The sequence below is a fragment of the Podarcis erhardii genome (assembly GCF_964252035.2).
Source record: "Podarcis erhardii genome assembly, chromosome: 12".
Lineage (NCBI taxonomy): Eukaryota > Metazoa > Chordata > Lepidosauria > Squamata > Lacertidae > Podarcis > Podarcis erhardii.
Genome location: NC_138513.1, coordinates 18975357 through 19001074, shown reverse-complemented (window position 1 = coordinate 19001074; position 25718 = coordinate 18975357). Strand labels below are relative to the sequence as shown.

General features: G+C 43.3%; 1 protein-coding gene across 2 annotated transcripts in view; it reads left to right on the top strand.

Moving 5' to 3' along the window:
- Window positions 1-3552: 3552 nt before the first annotated feature.
- The window catches only part of SPAG6 (sperm associated antigen 6), a 49721-nt gene continuing 27555 nt past the window's right edge, over window positions 3553-25718 (top strand). Inside the window, exons 1-4 of one of the 2 annotated variants that reach the window (XM_081834664.1) lie at window positions 3553-3913; window positions 4700-4795; window positions 21144-21310; window positions 25220-25403. In XM_081834664.1, the coding sequence (XP_081690790.1) occupies window positions 3889-3913; window positions 4700-4795; window positions 21144-21310; window positions 25220-25403 (472 nt within the window). In that variant the 5' untranslated portion in view covers window positions 3553-3888. The remainder of the gene's footprint in view (window positions 3914-4699; window positions 4796-21143; window positions 21311-25219; window positions 25404-25718) is intronic. The other variant, XM_081834663.1, reaches the window with a different exon arrangement.

Below are 25718 nucleotides of genomic sequence, written 5' to 3'. Positions count from 1 at the left end.
CTTCACTGCCGGGTTGAGCCGGGCGCGGCTTGGCCCAGAGCAGGCCGCTCAGATCACGCCGCCCCCTCGGGGCTTGGCGGAGCCTCGCGGCCTCCGTCGCCGATGCAGAAGCGGGTTGTCGCCGAGGTCGAACCCCCAACCACCCCAGCCAGACAGGAAAATCCTCTGCAGGATCTGAAAGCAGCCTATCCACACTTTGAATAGCTAAGTGGGCGGGGATCTCTCTCTCCTCGCGCTATGCTTTACTGTGGTGCAGTGCAGACCCTGGGCATTATTTACTCAGAAGCACCTAATGGGGCTTACTCAGTGGGCATAAGATTGCAGCCTTTAAATCGGGACCCGGCATCGGACTACAGGGGGTGTTCAAACAGACCTCGATCCTACGTGGCTGCTGCAGCCCCCGCATTCCTTAGCACAGAGCAGATCTTTGCTGGCTGAAGAGAAGCACACCCTCCTCTTTTTCAAACTTTTGATAAGCTCTCGCCCTGCCATATAACACTAGCGCAGGGCAAAAGGCGCCGCCGTGGCCTTTTGCAGGGACACCTGAGTCTCAGGTAGGAATAAGAGGAGAGAGGTGTCCTTTACTTTGGAGGTCATCATTGGTAGTGGAATGAAAGAAGGTTCGATTTCAGCTAAATCTAGGGACTTTGGCGGGGGGCGGCGGTCCTACGTGTGAAATGCGAACCGGATGTTTTGTATGCTTTCATAAGGGGGGAAACTCCACCCACCGCCCCTCAGATTCTTTCCTGAATTTACGAGCCAATGAAAGGAATCAGACAGTGCGAGACTTTGGCTCAGAAGTCCAACTTTGGACGGCCTGCTTGACCTTAATTGACATCCTCTCGGCCTCCTGCTCTGAAACATGAGAGAGTGGCTCAGCGGCAGACTATACGCGGGTGGGGAGGGGAAAGTCCAAGGTTCAATTGCTGGCATCTCCCAAGTGCTGCTGCGGGGGGGCGGGGGGAATCCCATTTGAAACTCAGGCGTGCCGCTGCCAGTCAGTGTCGACAGTGCTGAACAAGGCAGACCAACAGACTCTGAATCCGTCCAATGCAGCTGCCTGTTGATTTCAGGGAGAGTCACTACCATGGAAAGGCGACCAGGGGCTAGTTGAAGATACTGTATGAGAAATTGTACTGCATTTGGCAAGGTTCCGCGGTGATACAGAGTTTACACAATAACAGTAATACATTGCCATGGAGGGGGATTTTTTGCGGGAGGGGCGCGCAAGTGGCCAGCTATAACCGATGTCAACTCCACACTCTGAAGCCCATAAGGAACAAACAGTGTCATTTGAGCAAGTATATGAGCATATATTTTAACGAGGAGCAGGACAGGGATATGAAAGACCTGAGCGTTAGCTATTCCAGTTGAGCAGAGGCGAAGGGAGAAGAGAAGCCACGCTGCTTTCAAGGACGGTTCAGAGTCCCAAGATCCGGAGAGCGGGGTGCATGTGAACCCCAAAGGCATTCGTTCCAGTGCTGGAAGAGGATCAGCTAGCGTCAGAAACTTTGGCTCAGAGGATTTGACCAGGCAGCAGCCACTTTTGGTCGGGATCTGCGGCTCGTCATCCTGCTTCCAGCCCTGGCCGGCCAAAGGGCGCAGGCTGGCACTACAGGCTCCACTTTTTCAACAGTGACACCAGCCAGGCACAATCCAGAAAGAAAACGCAGGTGTCATTCATGCACACGGAGTAGTTCTATCAAGACACGTTCCTGAGTGCGGGGGGCGGGGAATGTAAAACTCTCCATGGGGGATTCTGGTCGGACAGGCTTCCCTCCTGCACAACGTGTGAAGTGGCCCTCGCGTGACAATGGCAAGAGAGTTTGCGAGGCTTGCCGCATAAGCTGTTTTACTGAGCTTTCCTTTCTCTTTCATGTCACACATGGGGGCGGGGGCGTATCCACAACATAAATGGAAAATTAAAATTAAACTCAGAAGGACAACCGTGTTATTAGCTTAAATCCTTGGAAGGAACAGAAAATCATTCATTAGAGGTTGGTTGGTTTTTTAAGGATTTTTGGGAGAGTAGAGGAACATACGAAAGTGAGTTGTGGGTTGTGGGGAATCTTCCCTTCGATAGTCTGACACTGTGCACACAACATAAATTTAAAGCACCCTCCTCCAAAAATGTCAAAAAAAATCCAGGAAACATAGTTTGTTACGGGTGCTGGGAACTGTAGCTCTGTTAGAGGTAAACTAGCGTCCCCTGGGAGAGGCCAATGCCCTGTCGATTCGCGACAAGATTCGCGACAAGAGCGTTTACTTTAAACTTCGCATCTAGCTCAAGCCCAGCACGGTATTGTATATCTGCTATAGGAAGCGCATTAAAAAGTTACAAATAGTTAAATAGCGAGCACCTCAGATTCATTCACTGAATATATAGAGGTGACTACTAAACGTGGAGAGGGCTTTTTGTGAGGGGAGAGAGAAGAAAACAAGGGAAATAGAGAAAAGGGAAAGGGTAAAACAAAGTCGATGTTCATTTTTATTACTTTATTGCAGCTTTGTCCATCTAGCCCTTCGACACTCGTAAGACACGTTCAAAGCCAAATGTTTCGGTTTAACTGGTCTGGGGATCGCATCCACGCAACAATGAATTAGGAAGGAAAGAGAGTTGAACTTAAACAGGACCAAGTCTGGAATTCTAACTCTACTTACCGGGGAGTAAGTAAGTCCTGTTGAATCCAATAGGACTGACTTGGGAGGAGGCATGGTTAGGATTGCGCTGTAAAGCGGCTTAGCGGTTGCCAGGTCACTCACTACGGAAAATCGATGTCTTTCATTTCAAACCCGTCTAGAAGAATGACCTACCTTCCAGGGCAGCTCCGAGTACAAGCCATTTTAAAGGCACTGCTTTGTTTTTAAATGAGGACTAAGACACTTCCTTGGAGGAAGCCAAGAGGGGCTGAGGGTCTCGTTGCAAGGAGCTGGGGGCAGAAACCCGCGTGCGAACCACTGAGCAGAGTGCGCAGCAAGGTCTCCAAGCGCAGACGAGCCGGATTAGCGCAGTAAAGGCACATCACTACAGTCTTCCATAATAAGATCACAAGTAACCCATCTCATGACCAAACTCCCCGGTGCCTCCTTGCAAGCGGCACCCGCACACCCAGAGCGATGCCTGGGCAACTGCTTTCCATGCAGGAAGGTCCCTGGTTCAATTCCCAGCATCTCTGGGAGAGGGAGCTCCGTCTGGAGAGGCGCTGCCAGCCAAGGTAGGCAAGTGCGGAGCTAGATGGACCAAATGGTCTGACTCGGTATAAAGGCGGTTTCCCCCCGTTCTTATGTTCAAGCTCATTGGCCTTAATGGCAATTGCTGACTCGCACTTGCTTCAGATGCAACCATCAGGTGTACTTTTGCAGAGTAAAGTACGCCTAACCAGGATCGCAGCCAACCTCGGCAGGGAGAGACTTTCTTTTTGTAGATCCAAGCGGCAAGGACGTCGCCTGACGGCCTTTCCCAATGAGCTGGAGAAGCGCAGAGGGAGGGGGAGAAAAGGATCGCGTTGCGCCGGCCCTTCCGCGCGAGAGCCTAGCGCAAGGCGCCGCCGGCTGGCCGGCCCTCTCGCTCCGCGCCCGCCTGATGTCACAATGAGGCGCAGGCCGCGGCCTCCCGCCCGCCCGCCCGCCCCTTGATGGCGCCGGCTTCCGTTCGGTTGCCAAGGAGAAGATACACACCGCGGCCCAAACTGAAAAGGCCCCGGGGGAAGACGGGGAAGCGCGGAGCCCGAGGGGCAGGTGGAGCCGCAGGACCCGCTCGAGTTTCTGAGTGGAGAGGCGAAGCGGAGGAGCAAGACCCCCTCAAGGCCGCAGGGGGATCCAGGGGGCGAGACCCCACCCCACGGGGACGCCGCCGAGGCTCTTGGAAGTGGGTGACCAGCAGGAGCCATGAGTCAGAGGCAGGTCTTGCAAGGTATTTCTAAGGCTGGGTTTTGTGTACGGGGGGGGGGGGGTCTGAGCTTTACAGTTTCTTGGGAAGAAAAGGAAAGGGGGAGAAAGCTCGCCCACGCAACAGAATCTTCCATTTACCTGCGAGTAAACCTCATTGAATTAAATGAGACTTTCTGAGTAGCCCTGGTAATGTGTACACAGGACAAAACAGTAATCCTCCTAGGAGTATTTGCCGCTGAACTCACTGGAGTTTACTTGCCATGAATTGTCTGTTTTTATATTTTATTCTATTATGCAGTAATTTGGTTTCTAACCCCCTCCCCCCATTAATCTGTAAGCCGCATTGAGTCATAAAGCCAACCTATAAAAGTTTATGGAAATAAACCTTAACCATGAGAATAAGTTTTGTTGAATTCAGTGGGGCGAACTCACAGGTAAGTAAAGGTAAAGGGACCCATGACCATTAGGTCCAGTCGCAGACGACTCTGGGGTTGTGGCGCTCATCTCGCTTTACTAGCCAAGGGAGCCGACGTTTGTCCACAGACAGTTTTTCCGGGTTATGTGGCCAGCATGACTAAGCCGCTTCTGTGGAACCAGAGCAGCGCACGGAAATGCCGTTTACCAGTAGGGTTTGGAATACAACCTTTGCTGCTTGCTCAGGACAGTTTTTTTTCATCATTTTTCTTTGGTCTATAGACTCTGTAAGGTGTCACAATACATTTCCTGCTTATCTGGGCCTGTATCTAATGTGTGGAGGCTTGTGATAGGAAGCCCTCATTGAAATGCACTTATTCTGCCTTCTTTGCAGTCTTTGAGCAGTATCAAAGAGCCCGAACGCAGTTTGTTCAGACTGTTGCAGAACTTGCTACTAGGCCGCAAAATATCGAGACTCTTCAGAATGCAGGTAAACAAACAAACACAACAAAAAGCAGTGCTTCAGAATAAAAAAAATGCACAAATCTTTTTGTTTATCTTACCATAGAACTGAGAGCAGTCTGATACTTTGAAGTCCCCTTCCTTACTAGATAGCTTAAAGATGGTCCAATAAAATGAGCAGGTAAGACATATGTCTATCCATTAAAGTCAGCTGAAATATTAGCTTCATATAGCCACACATTGCACCAAGGGAACTCCCCACATGTGTGACTATTTATAAGCTGTTTGCAGGCTATTTCAAGTAATGAAAGACAGAGCAGGGGTGGGGACTGCAATTCACCACTCAGTGCCAAGTATTTCTATTCTAGGCATTACTGTTAGAAGAGAAGGATATAAAACAGGTATTAATTGTACAGTACTTAACAATTGCCTTCTCAGGGTGCTGCTTGAAACAACAGAGTAAATAAACTCCTTTTCAGAATTCACAATGCTGCTTTTCTAAAATATGATTTTTCCCAGACAAGCAAATCTTATATCCGGAGAAGAAGACATCACTATGACACAAAAAGAAGTTTTATGTTGGTTTTTAATTTAATTTAATTTTATAATCTTTAAAACATATATATAGTCCAAAACTTGGTTGCCAGAGTTTACATACATACACACATATATAATGTTATTTGTATGTTGTCTTTCCAGAGTTCAAATCATGCTCTAGGTGAAACATGAAAAAAGTGTGCGTAATTACAGTAAAACAAAAGTAGCCATAAACAATAAGTAAAACATTAAAAAAATTCACAATCAAATTGCACAATTTCAACATAAATAATAAAAAATCTAAAATAAGGATGCAGTTTTTAAAATATCAATAGCAGCAACGGTTCCCTCATACCTTCTAGAGTGTGTTCAGCAACCTCAGTTTTCGTAGCAGGAGTCATTTACTGCCCTCCCTCCCAGGCCAGATTACAGAAATGTTACTTACTTGGAGAGTGATCTATTTAAATTTTAATATTTTTAGTTTTAGACTGCAAGTCTAATCACAGTTAATAGAGACAAAGCACCATGGAATGTAATAGGACTTACTTCCAAGTAAATATGCATAGGATTGTTCTGCTGGGCTGCAGTCCCATGTCCCAGAACATAGTGGGGGCCAGGCTACTTCTGGAAGAAAAAAACCCCCCCCACATTCATATGATGGTGATGCTAAAACAATCCTAAGAACCTCACCAAATATAAAAATGCATGTTCTTCTAATTTAGCTGATCTGTAGTTTATAAATAGTGACATGATTTGTACTTGTGGCCGTGTGTGTGTGTGTGTGTGTGTGTGTGTGTGTGTGTGTGTGTGAAATCCCACGTGCTTGATTTCTTCCATATTGACTATTCATGGCATAGTGCTCACAAACAGCAACTGATGTTTATACCTGTAACTAGACTGTGGTTTGTCAGACTGCAAATGGAGTAGGTTCTGACATGACTGAATACTCCTCAATACAAAATAATAATAAAAATCCCTGCATATAGAAGATGTCTTACAAGAGCGATGTAAGAGCTCTTGGATCTATTCATGTTCATTATATACGGTATTTGTCAATGTTCAACTTATATCTGATTTTCATAAATTAAATCAGTTGAAGCCACTAATTCCTGAAATCCTTTCATCTGTTGTCTGCCATAAGTCAACCATGCAAATTTTGTGAGTTTATGCATTTTTGCAGCCTTTCAGGATTTCCCCAACCAATCCTTCTCCTGTTCTCCTACTATCAACATTTACCCTGTTGTTAGTAAATTCCTAACCTAGTTCTTTTTTTTTTTCAATATCAGTAAGCTTACAAAAATTCTTAAGCTGGTAATATGTCTCTTCAATTTTGTAAGATTTATCTTTTCAAAACTGAGCTTTTATCATGAAGTGCCCTGGGAAAAGGAAGAAGAAAGAAACACATTTTCATATCAATGGGCTTTGTGTTAAAATTATAGCATGTTAAGGTATGTTCTTAAGATGGGCTTTGAAGGTGACATATACCAAAAAAATAGCTGTCACCTTTATAACCTACTGTAAGAACCTATCTTAAAATGCTATAATTTTGTGCATTATACTCTTGTGGATAAGAGGTATCAGAACAAGGCTGTAATGTGTGTAACCTTCATTGAGGAAGTTTTTTTTTAAAAAAAACCATAATGGAGGTGTTTGCTTCAATAACAGCAGATCACGGTTTAAGGGTGCAAAACAGCAGATCACGGTTTAAGGGTGCAATATCCAGTGTAGAAATACAATGAATTTTTTTTAAAAAAACTGTTTCTCTAAAAAGAACCCTTGTTCCAGCCCTGAAAATAGCACTCACCATCACTGAAATCCTTCTAATTTCAGATTATAACTTTTAATTGTTAATGAGAAATGATTACAGTAATATTTATATTTAAGCCCCATACTTGTACATCTCAGGATATCTCACTTGTGTGATATTTTTCAATTTTTTTAAAAAAATTAATCTGTAAGTCTGATTTAAATAACGATTGCAAGAGAGGAAACTCTTTTAAGAATTGCAGCCTGTGAAGTATGAAAATACAAGCTGGTTCTTAAATGCTGAAGGAAAAAGAGGGATATAAATAAACATTGTGTTTAACAATATGGTTGCTATGGCTGATGAAAAATGTATCATTCAAAAACTGGTGATAATATTTTAAATCATATGTTCACCTATAAAAAGTATCCTTTTCACTTTTTCAGTTATATTTCTCATACTTCTTGCAGCACCTCTGAGTATGTTGGAATCTTCTCATGTTGGAAGGGACCTGTATGTTGAAACAAGTTGTGCAGGTCTGATTTACAAATATGTAGTCTAGAAGGAGATACTGTATATCATTTCAAGTCAAGGACAACCTCTTTAAGTAAGGACATTTGACAGACTGCAACTAACCAAACTGGGAAATCCAGTTTTTACTCAGTATAGTTGCACCTCGGAATTCGAACGCCTTGCGAGTCAAACCTTTTGTCTCCCAAATGCCGCAAACCTGGAAGTGAGTGTTCCGGTTTGCGAGTGTTCTTTGGAACCCAAACGTTTGATGCAGGTTCCGCAGCTTCTGATTGGCTGCAGGAGCTTCCTACAGCCAATCGGAAGCAGTTCCTTGGTTTCCGAACATTTTGGAAGTCGAATGGACTTCCAGAATGGATTCCGTTTAACTTCTGAGGTACGAATGTAGTAATCAGGTGAAGCAGCACATTTTAGTGTCATATTTTTCAGTCTTTCTCAGAATATAAGGCCCATGCATGGAATGGTGAATTATGTCAGTATTTCTACCAGTGTGTTCAGGGAATACAGATTCTGCCTCCCTGGTTTGGGGTGCTTAACACTCCTCATCACACCCTCATGCATAGCTCTTTCCAGTGCTGTTAATCTCTTTCTTCATCACTAAATTAACCTACAAAGAAATGACAAGCATCACAACATATTTTTCCACTGTGATTATTCTTGACTAAATATTTGTTGTTGTTGTTAAAAGTAGGATTTTCTTGTCCAAATCTTCTGACTGTAATGAATTGGTACAGTGGTCATATTTTGACTAGAAACTCTTACGGCAGAAAATGAGCGTAGTTAATTATTTCCATAAAGGAATATGAAATTCAGTTTGAGAAACACTTGTCTAGCCTACAACAGAGAAATCTGTTATGCTGCCTCTAAATAAAAACCAAGCCTGGAATGAAGCTATTTATATGGCACTGAAAAGGAAAAGAATTGTGATTATCTCCTTCTGCTATCAGCTTATCTATCACTAAGAGCTTTCTCTGTATACATACAACCAACATAAGAGAATTGAGCTTGGGAGCAACTCCTTCCCAGGGTTGGCCCAATATATTTTGCTGCCTGAGGCAGGGGAGATGCACCTTCACCCGCATTTCCACCCACAACTCCATATACAGAAGGCAGGCAAATTGGCAATTGAATCTTAATGAAATGCTAGTGATGGGAGGGTGTCTTCAGTTGCACCTGAGGGCAGCAGCAGGTGCAGGGTAGGCCACGTGGCACATAAAACAACTGCCAACGCCTTGCTGCTACTACCTAAGGTTGCCTCCTCACCTAGCCTAGTGGAAGGCATGCCCCTGATTCTGCTGGTTGTGCAGATTGGCTGGCCTTCTGACAGTCATGAAGTCATTTCCTGTTCTGTTGCCTGGAACAGTATATAAGCTAAAACACACACCCTAGAGTGGCTATATCAAAGTGCCAAGTAAGGATTAAATCAGATAAGCATACCAGGCATTGGGAGAGAGAGGGGAGCCTGAGCACAGCATGGGGGTCATCCATGATTAATTTGTAATCAGAGCTTACCCCACAATAGAATAAATCTGTGCTGCCTTACTGATCCACACCAGAAGGGCGTGGTTGCATTAGACCCAATTCAAATCTAATATACTGGTTTTTCGGTAGAATTTGGTTTAACATTAACAAGATGGAGTGCTATGCTCCTCTTCAGCTTTTCAGCCTGCCAGCCATGCTCTTCTCAACAGCATTCCATTCCCCTCTTCACCCAGTTTTCTGTTCCCCTTGTTCAGTCCTGACTGAACCGATTTTTGGGGCTGCTGCTGCTGCTTCTTAATTCTACAAACCCTAGATGTTCCCCCTAGTCTGCTGATACATCCCTCTTATGTGTGGATTTTGTTGTTTTGGCTACAGGAGGAATAAAACTTCACCATCATGTTCATAATTTTATTTATATGCTGCCTTTCCATAGTTAAAACCATGCTCAAGATGGCTCACAAGATGACAAGATTTACATAATTACAAACGTAACAAAAGCCACAAACAAAAAATAATCCACATCAGAAAGTACACAATCAAATTGAAATCATTTCCACATAAACCCTAATAATATCTAAAAATGAATATGTATAAGTTAACAACAACAACCCCCAACAAAACAGCCTAAACAATACCACAAGAATTGTCTAGCAGCTTTTGTAGCTGGAGTCAGTCAGTCAGGCCAGAAAAGCAGGGAGCAGATCTTCCAGGGCTCACAGCCAAGATGGTCTCTGGCCACTTCAACAGCCTCAGCTTTGATGAAGCCCTTGGAATTTCATTATCAGAGGGAACAAGTAGGGCCACACAACAAAATGTTGTATTGTGTCCCTGGTGTTTGTGTGACCTGATCCTGTGGCTAAGGGGATAGAAAACAAGCAAAAATTAATATCAAGAAAGTCTGTGCGCTAACTTGGGTCTTAAACCATCTGCAAATAAAAAAGAAGTACCGGTAGTTTTTGAACATTTTAAAAGTGTAACCAGTCTGCATCCATTCAGTACAGCTTAAGGTTGTGGCATGCAGTTGAATGCTTGATTTGGCCTAGAGGGAGGGCAATGTAAGTAGAATGACCTTTGCTGCAACCTGAGAGATATGTGAGACTCTTGATGGGAAGTGCAAGCCAGCCTTAGCCTCATTTCTGCCTTGCAGTGTTCACAGTGACATTGCTGGGCTGCTGTAAGCTACTTGCAGTGCAGCCCTTCTAGGAGTGATAGGAGTAAAGCAGTGAGTTATACTGGAGAGTTGTTGTTTACTACTGCCCAGCCTGCAATGCGGGGAACAAAATCAAGGCTTGTTACAATCTCTCAGCTTCAGTTCAACTCCCCATGAGCAGTAGGGGATCTAATATCACTGGACAACACTGCAGGGTTGTTGTGAACCAGTCAGAGCCTAGTATGCAGTGTGAACTACACATTACGGTACTTGTCTGTCATAAGCCATTTTGGAAAATGGACTATGAATTGCATTTGCTTGGCATTTGTAGGGTTGTTCTTTTAATATTCTGTACTAAATAAGAACTGAGTTAGAAAGAGTGGGAAGTCTTCTCTTTGCTGCTGCTGTGTGTGTGGCGTGGACACACTGGTGCCCAATCGTAGCTATATTAAAATACTGAATTTCTCCATCAATTACCATAGGCAGCTCTCATTTCCATCCCTGAGGACATGTAAAAATAGCTTCTCAGCGTGAGCCAGAAAATGACATATCCAGACAATGAGATTGGTCTGTCTAAGCTTTTTTATATCTGTTTGTCTCTTCCTCCCTTTTTAGCTCTTCTTTCTTAGCATTTGGTTTCTGTTTCCCCCCAGCAATCAGTACACATTTTGTCCCCACTGAGTGTGTCTAGTCCCTCACTGGGTTGTTTTGGGATTCCCCTCCCTTAGGTTTTTTCCCCCCATACTTTTTTTTTGGGTGCTTCTGAAAACCTTGGGGTTTTCCTGAGTCTGCTGGTTCTTCCCTCTCTTGGGCTTGTCACTGTTGTTTCGGTTTCAAAAGTGCAGACGCTCTCTGAAATTGGAAGTAGGATATAAAATGGTGTTCTGATGTGCTTATTATCAAATAAAGGAATCCCAGCACAAGAGTACAACCAATTATTTGGTGTAGGGGCTGGAACATGACTATCCCCAGTGAGGAAGAGACCAACAAATTTATTCAGAGTGCAACTGTTTTTAAAAAAGGTATAGGCACATCTTTTAAATTTGACCTTTTAATTTTTCTGTGGCGTTGTTCACTGTGATGTTTTTATTGACCTTGATCTGCCTACGCCACCTTGGTAATTTTCAGAAAGGCGGTGTAACAATACTGAGAGCCAAGTGTGGTGTAGAGGTCAGAGTGTAGGACCTGGGAAACCAGGGTTCAAATCCCCCCTTAGCCACAAAGCTCACTGGATGACCTTGGGCCAGTCAGTGTTGCAGCCTAACCAGCCTCATAGTCTTGTTGTGGGGATTAACTGAGGAGGGAGGAAACCATGTAGGCCACCTTGAGCTTCTTGGAGAAGTAATAAAAAAAATGTAAACGCAATAAATATATATATAGGCAGTATTCAACTAAGTTTTACTCCAAGTAGTCCTGCTGAAATTAATGAATGTGACTATGTTAGGTCCATTAATTTCAGTGGGTCTACTCTGAGTAAAATTTACTACCCATCAGTTTAGAAGCTGCACTGCACAGGCAATTGGATTCTCTGCTATGTTTCTTGGGATACTAATCTTGGATCCTGCTGTGGATTTGTTCTGCTCCTTCAGTAACAGTTGGCAGTTGTGATAACAGATATATGGTACTAACTGAGTTTAAAAATAGAATAGCCCTGGACTTCCGGGTTGGCGCCATTGCCGAATGGCGGACTCCCTCCGAGCTCCGGAGGGAGCCTGCTCGGCAGGGGCTGGGTTCTACCGCGCCGGCGACGCGGGGACCCTCAAAAACCATGGGCGCTGAAACCCATGGGCATGGTGACTCGGCGGGCACCGTTTGCGCCCCCCCGACCACGCGAAGGAGCCTTTTTAAAGGCTACGCAGCGGGTGACGGGGGGGGGGGTGCTGTGAGTCCTCCGCTTCCCCTGCCGAGTGAAGCCGCATGCCATTTGGCGGAGAGCGCTGACTTCTTCCATTGAAAATCTGGACTTAAAAGAATAACCCGTGAGTAATTGGAACTTGGATTAAAAAGGGGGATTTTTTTTTTTTAAAATTCGGAGCGAGCGGGGGAGGTGCAAAAAGGAAGTCAGCCTCCCCCCTGTTGTAGAGGAGCTAAAGCAAAGGACCTGACAACTAAGATCGAGTGCAACCTTTTTTTGATAAAGTTATTAATTTCGCGATGGAAAATTATAAGCTGGGCTGGAGGAGAAAAGTGGAATGTGAATTAAAATACAACCCCCCCCCGAAAAACCCCGGGAGCGATCCGTGAGAGCGCCGGGAGAGGAGAAATAGAGGTTTTGACAGCTGTCAAAGGAGCTGCCAAAACTGAAGAACAAAAAGAGAACTTTGTTATGAGGACTTTGCTGGTTACATTTGTTATAAATTGGATATAAACTGTTTAAAACAAGGAATAATAAGTTACTTTGACTGGTGGGTGTGATCGGGAAGGAAACTGAGTTATTATAATCCCTCTAGAGGAGCTGTGGGTCATTACAAGTATTGCTGGCATGGAATTTGAATCGGACTTTTTATCTCCTGGGAAACTGCAGAAATGGAACACTATTTTGTCTACAGAGGTCTACACACTAAAGGAGACAATAGATTTATCTATTGAAGAATGGAAGGGACTTGACGTAATGTTTTGTTCCTGAATAACAAAGCCTCTGTAGAGGAATTACAAGCTTTTTGGAATTAGAACATTTGTGCAGGAGAGCAGGGAAAAAAAAAAAAAGAGGAGAAGAGAGAACAACAAGAATAACAAGAACTGGACAAAGTTGGAAGATAGACCCCTTCCAAGATTGGACATTCGAAATCAAAGATGACCAAAAGACGGCAAAGACTATTAAAAAGACGGCAAAGCGGACTGGTGAAGGATTATGGCTTAGATGTGGGAGCTCCAGGACGACAGTAGACATTGACGGACATTGGGAACGCAACCGGGAAAGGGGGGAGGGAAATTTGGAATCCAAAGGGTGTTAAATTACATTTTATTCTTTTTTCTATTTTTTTTATGTTAATCTGTATTGTATACTAAAGAGGGGAACTCGTGGAAGGGAACAGGTCGATTTTAGGGGATGGGAAAATATTTTTTAAATTGGGTTAATGATAATAACTTTAAAACTTGGGGTAAGAATTTGCTGAATCTATTTGAAAGAACTGGAATACAAGAGGGGGAGGGGAGGGGAAGTCCTGGAAAGATGGCATTGAAAACAAGGCCTTAAATTTGGATGTTTTTCTTTTCTGTTATATTTGAAATTTTTTAATAAATATTATTTTAAAAAAAATAATAATAAAAAATAGAATAGCCCAAGTTGCCTCCAGTTGCCTTGAACAGACAGGTCTCTGCACTTTTACCGTGAATGCAAACATATGCAGAGATCCTCTCTATGTGGTTTGGGTTCCATGTTACAGGAGGAAAAGGAAGAGGAAGGGGGAAGACTCATTATCTGTATATTCCTCTATCAGTCTACTGATCTAGACTACTTGCCCACCTATCCCTAGAGGTTTGGGCAGGCAGCTATACTAAAACGAAGATTCAAATCTGTAAATAAAATATGAGTCAACATGCCACAATACAACATGGGAATTTAAATAATCCCAATGTTGATTTAAGTCTCACCCCCCACCCAGTGTTCAGGTTTGGTCTTTGCTAAGTTTCCAGGGGAAGATCCTCAGCTGTGGCTTAATCCCTAGCACACTGTCATTTGCGGCAGAACCACAGTGTATAAAAACCAATGCTTGAATTCTAGGAGGAAAGGAGGGGGCGCTTTAGTGAAATCCATATTCTATCCCCTGTCCCTCCTCTCAATATTAGCTAAATCATACCCCACCTTCTAAAAATGGTAGCTGGGAGGGCACCACAAAATTACTGTCCCCCTGTAATTTGAATACTGATAAAAAAGGCTTTGTGGATCAATTTGAACCATTCCATTTGCGTAGAGTTGTCAACACCTGAAGGAAAGGTACGGTAGTCTAGTTCCTTTGCTTTGTAGCGGTGAAAAGTCAGCAAGCCATTTCCCATCCCATTGCGGCAGTAAAAGCAGGCATCCTTGCTGAATGTCTCACAGCTGGCAACATGCAGCCTTCAAGGGAAGAGCTCCTCTTGGAGGGAGCATTATGTTGTATGTGGGAGAATGTGATGCCTTTAGTTTAGAAGCCCTTTTGCCCCCATATCCTCCTATGTAGACTTTTCCTTGTGTTCTCTTGGGAGTGCTACCCTTCAGCCCGATGAAAGGCTGCAGATGTTGGATGCTCAGGTCCCGACATATGGAGGTGGCGTAGGGGTGGGGAGAAGCACTTCTTCTGATGAAAATGCTGCTAAAATATTGGCAAGCAATTTGCCCATCAACTTTTTATTTCTGCCCTGCTGTGATTTATGTTCCGGGTCTGTTTCTGCGTTTAATATTTTCTTTCAGGCATTGCCTTTTAAGCATATCTATATCCTTTTGGCAGTTTCAGATCTGGAGGTTTGGTCTCAATATGCATCATTATAGGCAGCTGGTGGCCAGGCCTTTTAAAATGGGGGTGGTGAAGTATCTCTTCTGAGCCAGTCAGCACTGATTGCAGGCACATTTCCAGCAGTGTTTCCTTGCTTGCATTTAATTTCTCTGAAACTATCTCTATCCTCTCTTCCCCCAATCAACCGTAGGGGAGTTTTAGAGCCCCCTGTTTCTTAGAGTCCACAAGTGCCACTGGGATTTTATCTTTCTCCTGAGAATATAAGATTACTCTCAGAATATAGAATACCCTTCCACTTGGCATGCAGAAGGTGACAGTCAGTGTAGATAATACTGAGCAAGATGGACCAGTGGTCTGATTCAGTACAGTGGCACCTTGGTTCTCAAACTTAATCCATTCTGGTAGTCTGTTCGACTTCCGAAACGTTCGAAAACCAAGGCGCGGCTTCCGATTGTTGCAGGCGCCCTGGAAACAATAGACGATGGCTGCATCGGATGTTCGGCTTCCAAAAAACATTCGAAAACTGGGAGCCGAAATGTTTGAGTACCAAGGCGTTCAAGAAACAAGATTCCACTGTATAAGGCAGCTTTCTATGGATGGAGAGTTTCGTCTCCCCAGGACCATCCTAAGACATTTTGCAGCCTGAGGGAAAGGACTGCACAGGGATTTTGACAGGTCGGAGGGACAACTCACCTGTCATTCAGCTGACTTCATGAATCAACTACCCCTCAAAGTTGGCTCACAGGGGTGGGGCTCACAGTTAACAGTCTGTCCCACTGAGCCAAAAAGGTTCCCCACCCCTGGTGTGCTGCACCTGAAGACAACAGATTACCTTAAGGCACACAAGTCAGGCTGTGTCTGGTGACCACAGTTCTGACCTGTTATCCTACAATGGGTTTAGACACTCCCACACTTTGACGTTGCTCTCTTCTCCTCCGCCATGGCAACACTTCTCCCTACCTCCTGGTTGGTTGGTCTGAATCCTTCCCGCCCCCTTCTGAAAACCTCATTCTTCTATTTCTCCTCTTTGCCTTTCCCTCCATTAGTTAAGGCCTCACCTAAGACACAGCACTGGACAGGGCTGAGATTGCTTTTCCAAAAATTTCTCCTCTTGTCCCAATCTCCACCAGGTCTTAGTTTGGGGTCCATCAGGTTTCAGGGGTACTGGCCAGGTTTTGGTTTTGCTATTGTATTCTCCAAGTGCTTTTTTTTTTTTTTTTTTTTTTTGCATTGGGACAAATGGCAGATATTTTCTGATGTGGGAAAAGGTAAAGGTGTGCTCATTCAAGAACGTTCACGAGTGTTCTAAATGATGAGAACGCATGAGAGTGAGGCTTGGCTAGGGAGGATTGCTAAGGATGCATTTTGGAAGTGGTTGCTGTGTTGCAGGGGAGAGAGGGGTGTGAGGATGTAGCTCCTTTCTCCGTTCTTTTGTTTAGGTACTAATGATATTTTATGGAGCTTATTGTATTTTGAATTGGATTTGTATCTGTAAAGATTTTCTTTTTTAAGATAGCATTTTGTTTTCCTTTTAACTAGGCTGCTTTAAATGTATATTGCTTACCTTCCTCTATCATGTCTTATTTTGATATTTTGGAAGTGGTGTTAATAATAGCAATAGCAGCGGCAATAATAATAATAATAATAATAATAAGAAGAAGAAGAAGAAGAAGTGATTATTTTTGAAAAGCCTTTCTGGATGAGACTAAGGTCTGCTGAAGATGCCCAGTATTCTGCTTTCAGTGGTGGCCTGCTAAATGCTTACAAATTGGACATGAAGGTGGTTGTCATTTCCTGTTAGTGGTGGTATTCAGAAATATTCTGATTTTGTAGATGAAGATTTTATTTAGCTAGTTGTTGATAGGCCCAGCTGTCAGGAGTTTTGTTTAATCCTTTAAAAAGGTCATTTAAGCCAATGGCCATCATCATATCTTTGGTGTATGTGTGTGAATTCCCTAAGTTTATTATGTGTAGTGTGAAGAAGCATTTTCTTTTTTTCTGCCCTGAATCTACTGTAAATTGACTTCATTGGGTGACCTGAGTTCCTGTGTTATGACAGAGGGAGAAAGATTTCTCTCTCCATATTGTTCATAATGCCCCTTCCGATCTTCAGGAGGAGGGGGGGTTGTGGGATCACGACCCCGCCCACACTCGCTCTCGCGAGGCTGGCGTCAGCCTCGCGAGGGACAGGGATTCCCCCAATTAGCATACCCTGTGGCGCCAGCCAATCGGCTGGCGGCAGGGGCGGGCCTTCGTAGGGGCCACTTAAGGTCAGGGCAGCCCCTGGCTCGCCCCCTTTCTTCCCTGGAGACGACACGGTTTCCCACCCACCCGCCCTTTAGGTTTTGCCACTGACCTTGCTATGGGCTTCGGCTGGTCGCCGCAAGGGGCCTGGTAGGAGTTTTTCCATTTGGCTAATTGGCTGGTTTTGTGAGCCACTTGGTTTTTTCGCCTACCTCGTAGCAAATCGTCACAACTCCCTCGGTTTTGGCGGTAGGCATTGGCCGGGGTATTATCATGCAGATGAGGTTGGGGGGGAGGAACGCCATCACCTCCCCCAATGCTTGAAGGGTAGTTCGTTAAAGGACTCCGAGGGGCGACGCCTCGTCCGAAACCTACGGAGGCTAGGGCCTAAAGCGCGCCACCGAGCGGTAACCCCTCGGGGAGCGCCTAGGGATATGCATCTCGGGTGGCTCCCCCTGTTGGTGTTTAACCCTTCCCGGTCAGACTGGATAGTCGGTTAGGGCCAATGCCTAAAGCCAATACCCTTCTTTCCTGTAATCAATAAAGTTGTGGCCATTTTCGCCCATTAACCTAAAACTCTGTGTCCGTTGTCTTCATTTATTCCACCTGTGGGGGGGAGGGAATAGCCACACAACTTCATAAACTGCTATCATGGCACTTGATTATGCACACAAACTCAAGCTTTAGTTCATATTTGTTCTTTTCATGCAAGTGACTTATTTTTTTCCTGCTCAGCAGGGTTTTTTTTTTTAATAAAAAGAAAATCAGAAGTACATGTCAGAAACTGTGGCTGAACACTACCACTGAGTAATTTTGGTATTCTCTCTGGATAGTTTCACTTATCTACAGAACATACTGCTTCAAAAAACCTTGCATCACACAGTAGGCATATGCTAAATCTTTTACACAGGGACTGTGCCATTGTCTAGCTTTGACTCAGCACAAGTGCTGTGAGGGCTACTGTAATTAAGTATATAAATAAACAAGAGTCGCTGAGGGTTGCTTATAATTGCTGTCCGAAGGGAATAGATTATAGAGGTTGTTCCCCAGTTAAGTTGTTTCTCATATATGTAGCACAATGTGGTGTTATTCCTTTAGGACATTCTGATGGGCTGATATGACACATACTTAAGTTTTGGACCACACAATGGAATTTTTTAAATGGGTATTTGCATTTCTTCTTTGCTGTAATTGAAACACATTAGCATATGTTTCTATACAGAATTAGACCACCTTTTAAAAATCATTTAGATATTTGGAACACTGTTATCACCACAGTGAGATGAGGTGAGTACTATTCTATTTTTAGGTTTCCTAAATTAACTAGGTCTGCACAACCAATTAAATTATTTTTATTGATCATATGCCCTTTAACTAATTAATTCATTTATCAGTTTGAATTAAACATGTTTGCACACCACAGACACCAACTGCAGATCCTTTTTGAGATAATGAAGGGAGTTGCATTTTTTAAATTCTCATTAAATTTTAAGATATTAGTTATTTTAAATTTTAAATTTTGTTTTTTGAGACATGCACTGTTTCTGTTTTCAAAATACTCAGTGTAATGCTGAGATCTAGAAGCTTAACATTAAAAAAACACTGAAATCATGATGTTACAACAGGTCTCACGTGTCCTTGGAACATCTCCAGATAGTTCACAGTGACAACCTTTGTTTAGGGCTTAGTGCTCCCTACCTAAGCCCACTGACATGTTTTTCTGTGAACTAAGTCATTTTACATTGGTTCCTGTAATTAATCATAAACTGCCAAGCAGCTCATGGCCCATAGTGGTTGGGTAAACTAAGTTATTTTAGGGTAGTGGCTGCAAGATAGCTGAAGTAAATTGGTGGGCTCATATTTAAGAATGTTAACACAGATGAACTGCCCTTTAAAATCTTTAAAGGACAAATTTTCTCACCCTTTTGTTTGTGGTTGGGTAAGATGGGAATTTAGACTTGCATGTGAGTACAAATGGAATGTCATACTTACTCCAGATTAATTACCACAATGTACAACGGTGCAGTCTTATGCATATTGGGTACATGTGTCTTTAGAACACCTGTGCTTTATTATTTTCTTAATATTTTACTGAATTTTGTTGTTGCATTTTACATTATTTTGCATATTTTATTATGTACTGTCCTGGAAATGTTTTTTTGGATGGGTGGGATGGGAATGCTTAAAACAGATAATTTATTTGAGTAAGTACAGGCTTACTTTACAAAAGACTAGAGCAAAAAAAGAAGGCGGAAAAAAGAAGACCAAAATTGCTGATTAAATTACATTGTTTTGAAAGGGCAGTACTTTCTTTCTGGGAGCAATGTGGTTACTGCTTCCTTTTGACTCCATCCCATAATGCTCTGCTGACATTAGGACGTGAAATTCACAAGGGACATTGCTCCTTATTCCCAGACAAAAATGTAGTATTGGCATGGAAAGTCACCATGGTGCCAACTCTTCCCACATGCAAACATTTCTGCTCCAGTGTTCCTGGTTACAGCATGGGAAGTGACCACAGAGAAAAAGCCGATAGCCTCCTCTTCTCATACAAGAACCAGTTGTAATCCTCTTGAGATAATGCAGATCTCCATTTTGAGATCTCCATTTTTCTAATCCTATTCTTTCCCCGGCCCCAATGATTTTAAGCTAGTTCTCTCTGCTTCCGAACATTTTAAATTTTACACCTGTCATTCAAATACAGTGTGTTTGGGGGAGGGGAGGGTGAGCATCTTGCTGATTGACAATAGAGGTTGTCATTCAACAACAGATTCAGACAAGGGCTCTCTCAGAGGATAGAAGTCTACCCACTCAAGCTGATATTGCACAAAGCTGTTTGGAATTCCTACATGGCAGCTCCCTCTCCAGAGCCAGCTGGTTGTGTTCAGCAGGAGCCATGGGAAGTGGTGACCTTTCTTGGGTGCCCCAAGAAATTTGCAGCTGTGTGCCAAAGAGTTGAGTTTTGCATGTGTCAGCAGCTGCACTCTACCAGCTGGCCATGGGCAGGAAGCGGGCACAGGCAAATTTCAGACCACTGTGGTGTACCCAGTGGAAACTGGTTTTTGTGAGGTGATGTGTGGATTTCTTCAACTCTTTTCCTAAGGCAAATAGCGTCAATGAAGGGAGGAGACGGCCCCATTATTGGGATTGCAGTAGTTCCAACACTGAAGGTGGCATTTGCTTTGGAGGAAACTTCCCCATGGGCGCCCTCCTTTCACTATGAGTAGTCAAAACCATATCTGAGATTAGGTGACAGGTTTCTGTGTCCCAGAATGTGACTTTACAGGAAGAGATTAGATCTGGTGCATCTCTTTTTCTAGAAATGAATCACTGGCCAGTGAAAAACTACAAACCGACTGCTGTGTGTTTGTGCTGAAGAAGTGTTCTTCATATTGACTAAAAAGCTGACTTAAGCGGTTGGAAGTTTTGCTGGATTTGAAGAATGTGGTATAGGTTGAGTTTGTTTGTTTGTTTATTATTCAATTTATACCCCACACTTCTTTCAGGGAGCTCAGAGTGGCACATATTATTCCCCTTCCCGGTTTTTTCCTCCTAACAATTGTGTGACTGGCTCAAGGTCACCTGGTGAGCTTCATGACTGAGAGGGGATGTGAATCCTGGTCTCTGGTCTTAGTACAACACTCTAACCACTACACTACACAGTGGTCAATCGGATGCCTATGGGAAGCCTGCAAGAACATCATCAGATGGTCTCTTTTGCTTCACCAGCTGCATTTGTGCAATATCAACAAGCCACATTAGTAGAGTATTAATATATCAGAAAATTAGTTTAATAATTTAGCAGTATAAAACTATATCATAGGTTGTGATTACTGTGTCTTTGCATTTTTGTTTTTTTCTTCTTCACCATTATATTCATGCTAACACACACTTCCCCCTAATATATGCATGCTTGGGGACATGCATCACAAATTTTGAGGAAATATGGATTTCAAAGGATGGTTCTCATATTGTTTTGGTTCTCATATGCTTCAAGAAGGGCAAATTAGGTATGTTGGCCTTTAAATGTGAACTGAATTGAATTTCTCCCCAATTCCTAATGGTGTTGCCCACTTTGGATAGGTAAAATGTGTACTCCAGGAATGGTTCTTAACACAGAGCTTAGGTTTACTTGCAGCAGATTTCCTTAACGTTAGCATTCAGTGTGTTTTATTTTATTTTACTCTTTTAAAAGTAGCATTTGATTCGTTTCTCTAATTACTGTGTGGACTTTCCCTCCTTTCTCATAACTCAGGTGTAATGGCTCTGCTGAGGCCGCTCCTATTGGATGTGGTTCCAAATATTCAACAGACGGCTGCTTTGGCCCTTGGGAGACTTGCCAATTATAATGATGACCTGGCAGAAGCTGTAGTTAAGGGAGATATTCTTCCGCAGCTCGTGTATTCATTGGCTGAGCAGAATGTAAGGAACTATTATTTTCTTAAAGAAGCCTTTTCTCACTGCCATATGGGGTTAAAATCTTCTGCCTTATGTTTATGTTTAATATATGTACCTGTTTTATGTATATTTTATAGATTGTATACATTACGTTTTTTAATGAAAAACTATTCTGTCTTAATTAGACTCTGTAGATTCATGTTTTGTCATTGCCACAACATACATGCTTAGTGCATTGATCCCTCTTGATAGAAGGTGTCCATAATTGTAATTTAATGACCCTTTTTTAAAAAAAGGAAAAGGATAAGATTTTATTCTTACTTCATTAGCTGAAGTATATTCCTGGTAATTTTATTTCCTGAACTGTTTAATGAAGTGATGGCATGGAGAAGGTTGTTCTATAAATGAAATAATTGGAAAAAAACCACCCCGTAATTAGCTATTTGTTAACAGTGACTGAGTAAAATGCACGTAAGACTAAATTTTGTAGCATAAATGATACCACAACACATGAGAGTCTAGAAACCCTTAGCGGTGTAATATCAAATGTATTTGTGTTTGAGTAGCAAAATATTTTTAAAAACTTTTATATTTGCTGATAAATAGGTTGTATTATATAGTCAAGTAGTTCAATCATTTTGATCTTCTTGAAATAGTGTACAACATGCATGGCATTTGTGACATGGTGTAGGTCTTGCACCAGATTGCTGGGGTACATGCATCCTCCGGCTATTTCTTTTTTTAAAGACCAACTCAATGAAGTTGACAGAAAAGGGACTTTAAGGACCTGTTACAATGTTTCCCAACCTTGTACCCTCCAGATCTTCTTGTACTTCAGCTCACATTAGCCCCTGTTGGCATGACCAATAATCAGGGATGATAGGAGTTGTAGTCTTAGGGTTTCCAGGTTCCAACCTGGTGTTGGATGCCATGTCTTTTAAAATCACCAGCAAAGCATCAGGCAGGGCAGCTACGTCTTGCCTGTACAGTCCTTGGTTTTCTCATCCTCGCCCTTTTGCTGCTTGCATAGAATGCTGCTTGTTCCTGCTCTCTTCTCCTTTAAACAAGGACCCTCTTTGGAATCCAGAATTCCTTATATAAGCTGTGCTTTCTGGCTATACTTATTTTCCTATCAGTGAACTAATAACTTCCTTTTGGAACCAAGAATACTCTAGAATGAATGAAGTACTGAACATGGTATTTCTCACATCCCTGCAGTGTTTCAGCTAAATTTGTGTTGCTGCTTTAGTATTTATTGTCTGATCTTACGTTGTCTTCTGTTTTTCTGTAAAATCTTTTCCCTGTCAAAAATGCTCAGTTTTGCCCTGAGCTATAAAAACATTCTCACTAGTGAATCTTTTCTTCTGCTTGTTACTCAGATAAATGGTTCCTTAGGAAGATAGCTGGTAAGATTGAAAATCTCTCTATGGTAAACAGACACTGAAAAAGGGGTGCACAGACTTTACATCAGTACCAGCTGCTTGGGCATTTCTTCATGGTTTGGCATAAAATGTGGCAGCAGAGTGGCAGCTATTAAAGTCTCAGCACTGATGTGAAATTTGGTTAGTCTTATTTTTTCTCCAATGCTAAAGGTTATCCCTAATCTGGCTCTGAGTGTGTGAAGCGTGTTGGTGCAGTGACATCAGCCCCTGGGTCTGTGACGCTTGGTAATGTGTATTATTTCAGAAGTAGTTCATTTTGAATAATAATAATGGATGCAGTCCTTTGGGAGTTTAGCTGTGCAGGCACCAGTGAAATGAATGGGAATTGCATAGATAGGCCTCCCTGCAGATTTTACCAACCGATATTAAAAAGCCTTTGAAACACAGCCTCCTGCTTAAAACATAATTATTTGAAAGTAATAATATGCATGCTCTGATGCACATACAAGTACTTGCTAATAATAATGCTGGCACTCTTAAACTGTTGTCCTCTGAGCAACCATCAACATTTTGCAATATTTTATAGCCAGTCTTTGTAGTATTGGTGTTTGACACGCAGCAACTGCTGACAGGGTTTATTTTTTCCTGTTTCAAGATCAAGGTCTATTCACACTGACCATTCTTACGGTATTTTCTCCTTATTTTTAAAAGTAGGAGTTTTGTTTAGATAGTATGTTTCTCATATGCAAGCCTTGCACAATTCTTTGCAATATGTGTGCATGGACAGCAGCTAGGCAAATCATTTCAGGGGTGCTGATCACCTGCTGAGGCCTAGTTGCACCACAACCTCAAAATCACACCCTCTCACTTTCCTGGTTGGCCCTCACAATCTGTAAAGTGGGTTCCATCCTTTTAGTCATTCTCACCTCTTTGTGTATGCATCTGTTGAAACAGGCCTGTGCAGAGAGGGCGATGTAGCTGGGTACACTTACCTCAGGCCTTGAAGGGCTAAGCTGGCCAGGTTCCCCTGCCAGGGATGGGCTGCTTTTTTGTTTGAGTTCATAACTTTATTCTAACAAGACTCCCACCTTGGGCCTCAGGCAAGCTCTGCATGGGCCTGTGTTGAAATGGTGGAGCTTGTCCACCTTTTACCACACTGATTTCCAATACGTACAGTCGTACCTCAGAAGTTGAACGGAATCTGTTCCAGAAGTCCATTCGACTTCCGAAACTTTTGGAAACCAAAGCGCAGCTTCTGATTGGCTGCAGGAAGCGTCTGCAGCCAATTGGAGGCCATGGAAGCCCCATCGTACATTTGGCTTCCAAAAGAACGGTCGAAAACCAGAACACTCAATTCTGGTTTCTGATCGTTCAGGAGCTGGAACGTTAGACTCCCAAGGTGTTTGGGAGCTGAGGTACAACTGTATAGCAGGATGACGGGGAAGTCAGCTATGACTTTGCCCTGGTTCAGGCACAATACAACTGGCCCCAACCATTTTGTGCGATAGAGAAATGGACCCTCGCCTCTAGAGGTGTTGTGGTTCCCCCACAGTACCCATCATTTTAGACAGCTGGTGGAAGGGAGGAGTCATACCCTCCAATGTGTTGCAGCGGGAAACTGGAACACCCATCTTCTGGGGCTCACTCACTGCGTGAGTCACATGACCTGTTCAAGAGCACGACACCCCCAAAATGTTCATTTTTGGGCACTATGCTCTTATTCAAGAGCACAGCCCCCAAAACGGGATGTCCAGTTGAGCGGTCTGGAGGAGCTTGTGTTCACTCTCCCAGCACATGAAAGAACTGGAGTATCTGACTCCTGAGTATCTGTTTTCCTTTAAAAACACTGCCAATGCTGTACTTCAAACCAGCAGTTTGTTCATACTTTTACTCCGAGTTATAGATGGGTACTGAGAACGAACAGTCTGTTGGATAGTCCCTTCAAAGCGCAGATGGGTTGCTGCTTGGGGAATATTGCTTGGCTGTAATAAAGTATACGGACATGACTGTGGCTTGTGGGAGGGGAGAGGGAGGTTCTGCTTGGCTTCTACAGGGCAAACCACAATGTAGCATGCTGGGGGAAGCAGGGTTGCACTTTTAGCTTAAAGTTTCCTAACCTGCTAGGACGTTCAAAGACCAGTTTAGTCATCTGCTGCATATCAAATGTATCTCTAGAGACCTCACAAGAGCATGCTGTAAAATTCCCTACATAGGAAGCTGCCTTCCCTCAAACTCAGTCTTGTCTACCCTCCAGGATTTTAGACTGGAGCTTCTCCCAGCCCAGCTGGAGATGCTGGGGATTGAAATGGGGACCTTCTGCATGCAAAGCAGCTACTCTGACCCTGACCTCTGGCCCTTTCCCAAATATACTCCCTTTATATATACAGTATTCTCACAGTGAAAAATAAGCCAGAAAGCTCCTCATGTGTGATAGGAACAAATTGCTCAACTTGTATAAAATCGTTTAGTGCAAAGTTTTTCTATCTTGCAAGACCTTAGAAAAACCCTCAGATAATTGCAGTGTATTCTCCTCTCCCTGGTGCTTCTGCAGCGCTTCTACAAGAAAGCAGCTGCGTTTGTATTGCGAGCAGTTGGAAAACATTCTCCCCAGCTAGCCCAGGCGATAGTTGACTGTGGAGCACTAGACACACTGGTCATCTGCTTGGAGGATTTTGACCCTGGAGTAAAGGAAGCTGCGTCCTGGGCCCTCGGCTATATAGCGAGACACAATGCAGGTAACAGCATTCCTAACTTTTGAGAATGTTTTTGTGTGTGCTAACATGGTGACAACTGTCAGAGGGAACACAGAAAGCAGCATGGTCACAGCTCCTTTATTGCCAAATAAGCAGGTAACAGGCCAAGCAACATCCATTGTAGCTTCATAGGACAGCATGTCTCAGATGCGACATTAGCAGATAAGAGTTATTGTAGCACAACAGATAAGAGATTCCACAGTTCAAATTTTGCCTTAAAATTGAATATGGGGATATTAATGCTGACCCACCTTACAAAATTGTTGGCAGGAACACAGAGTTAATGCATGCAAAATT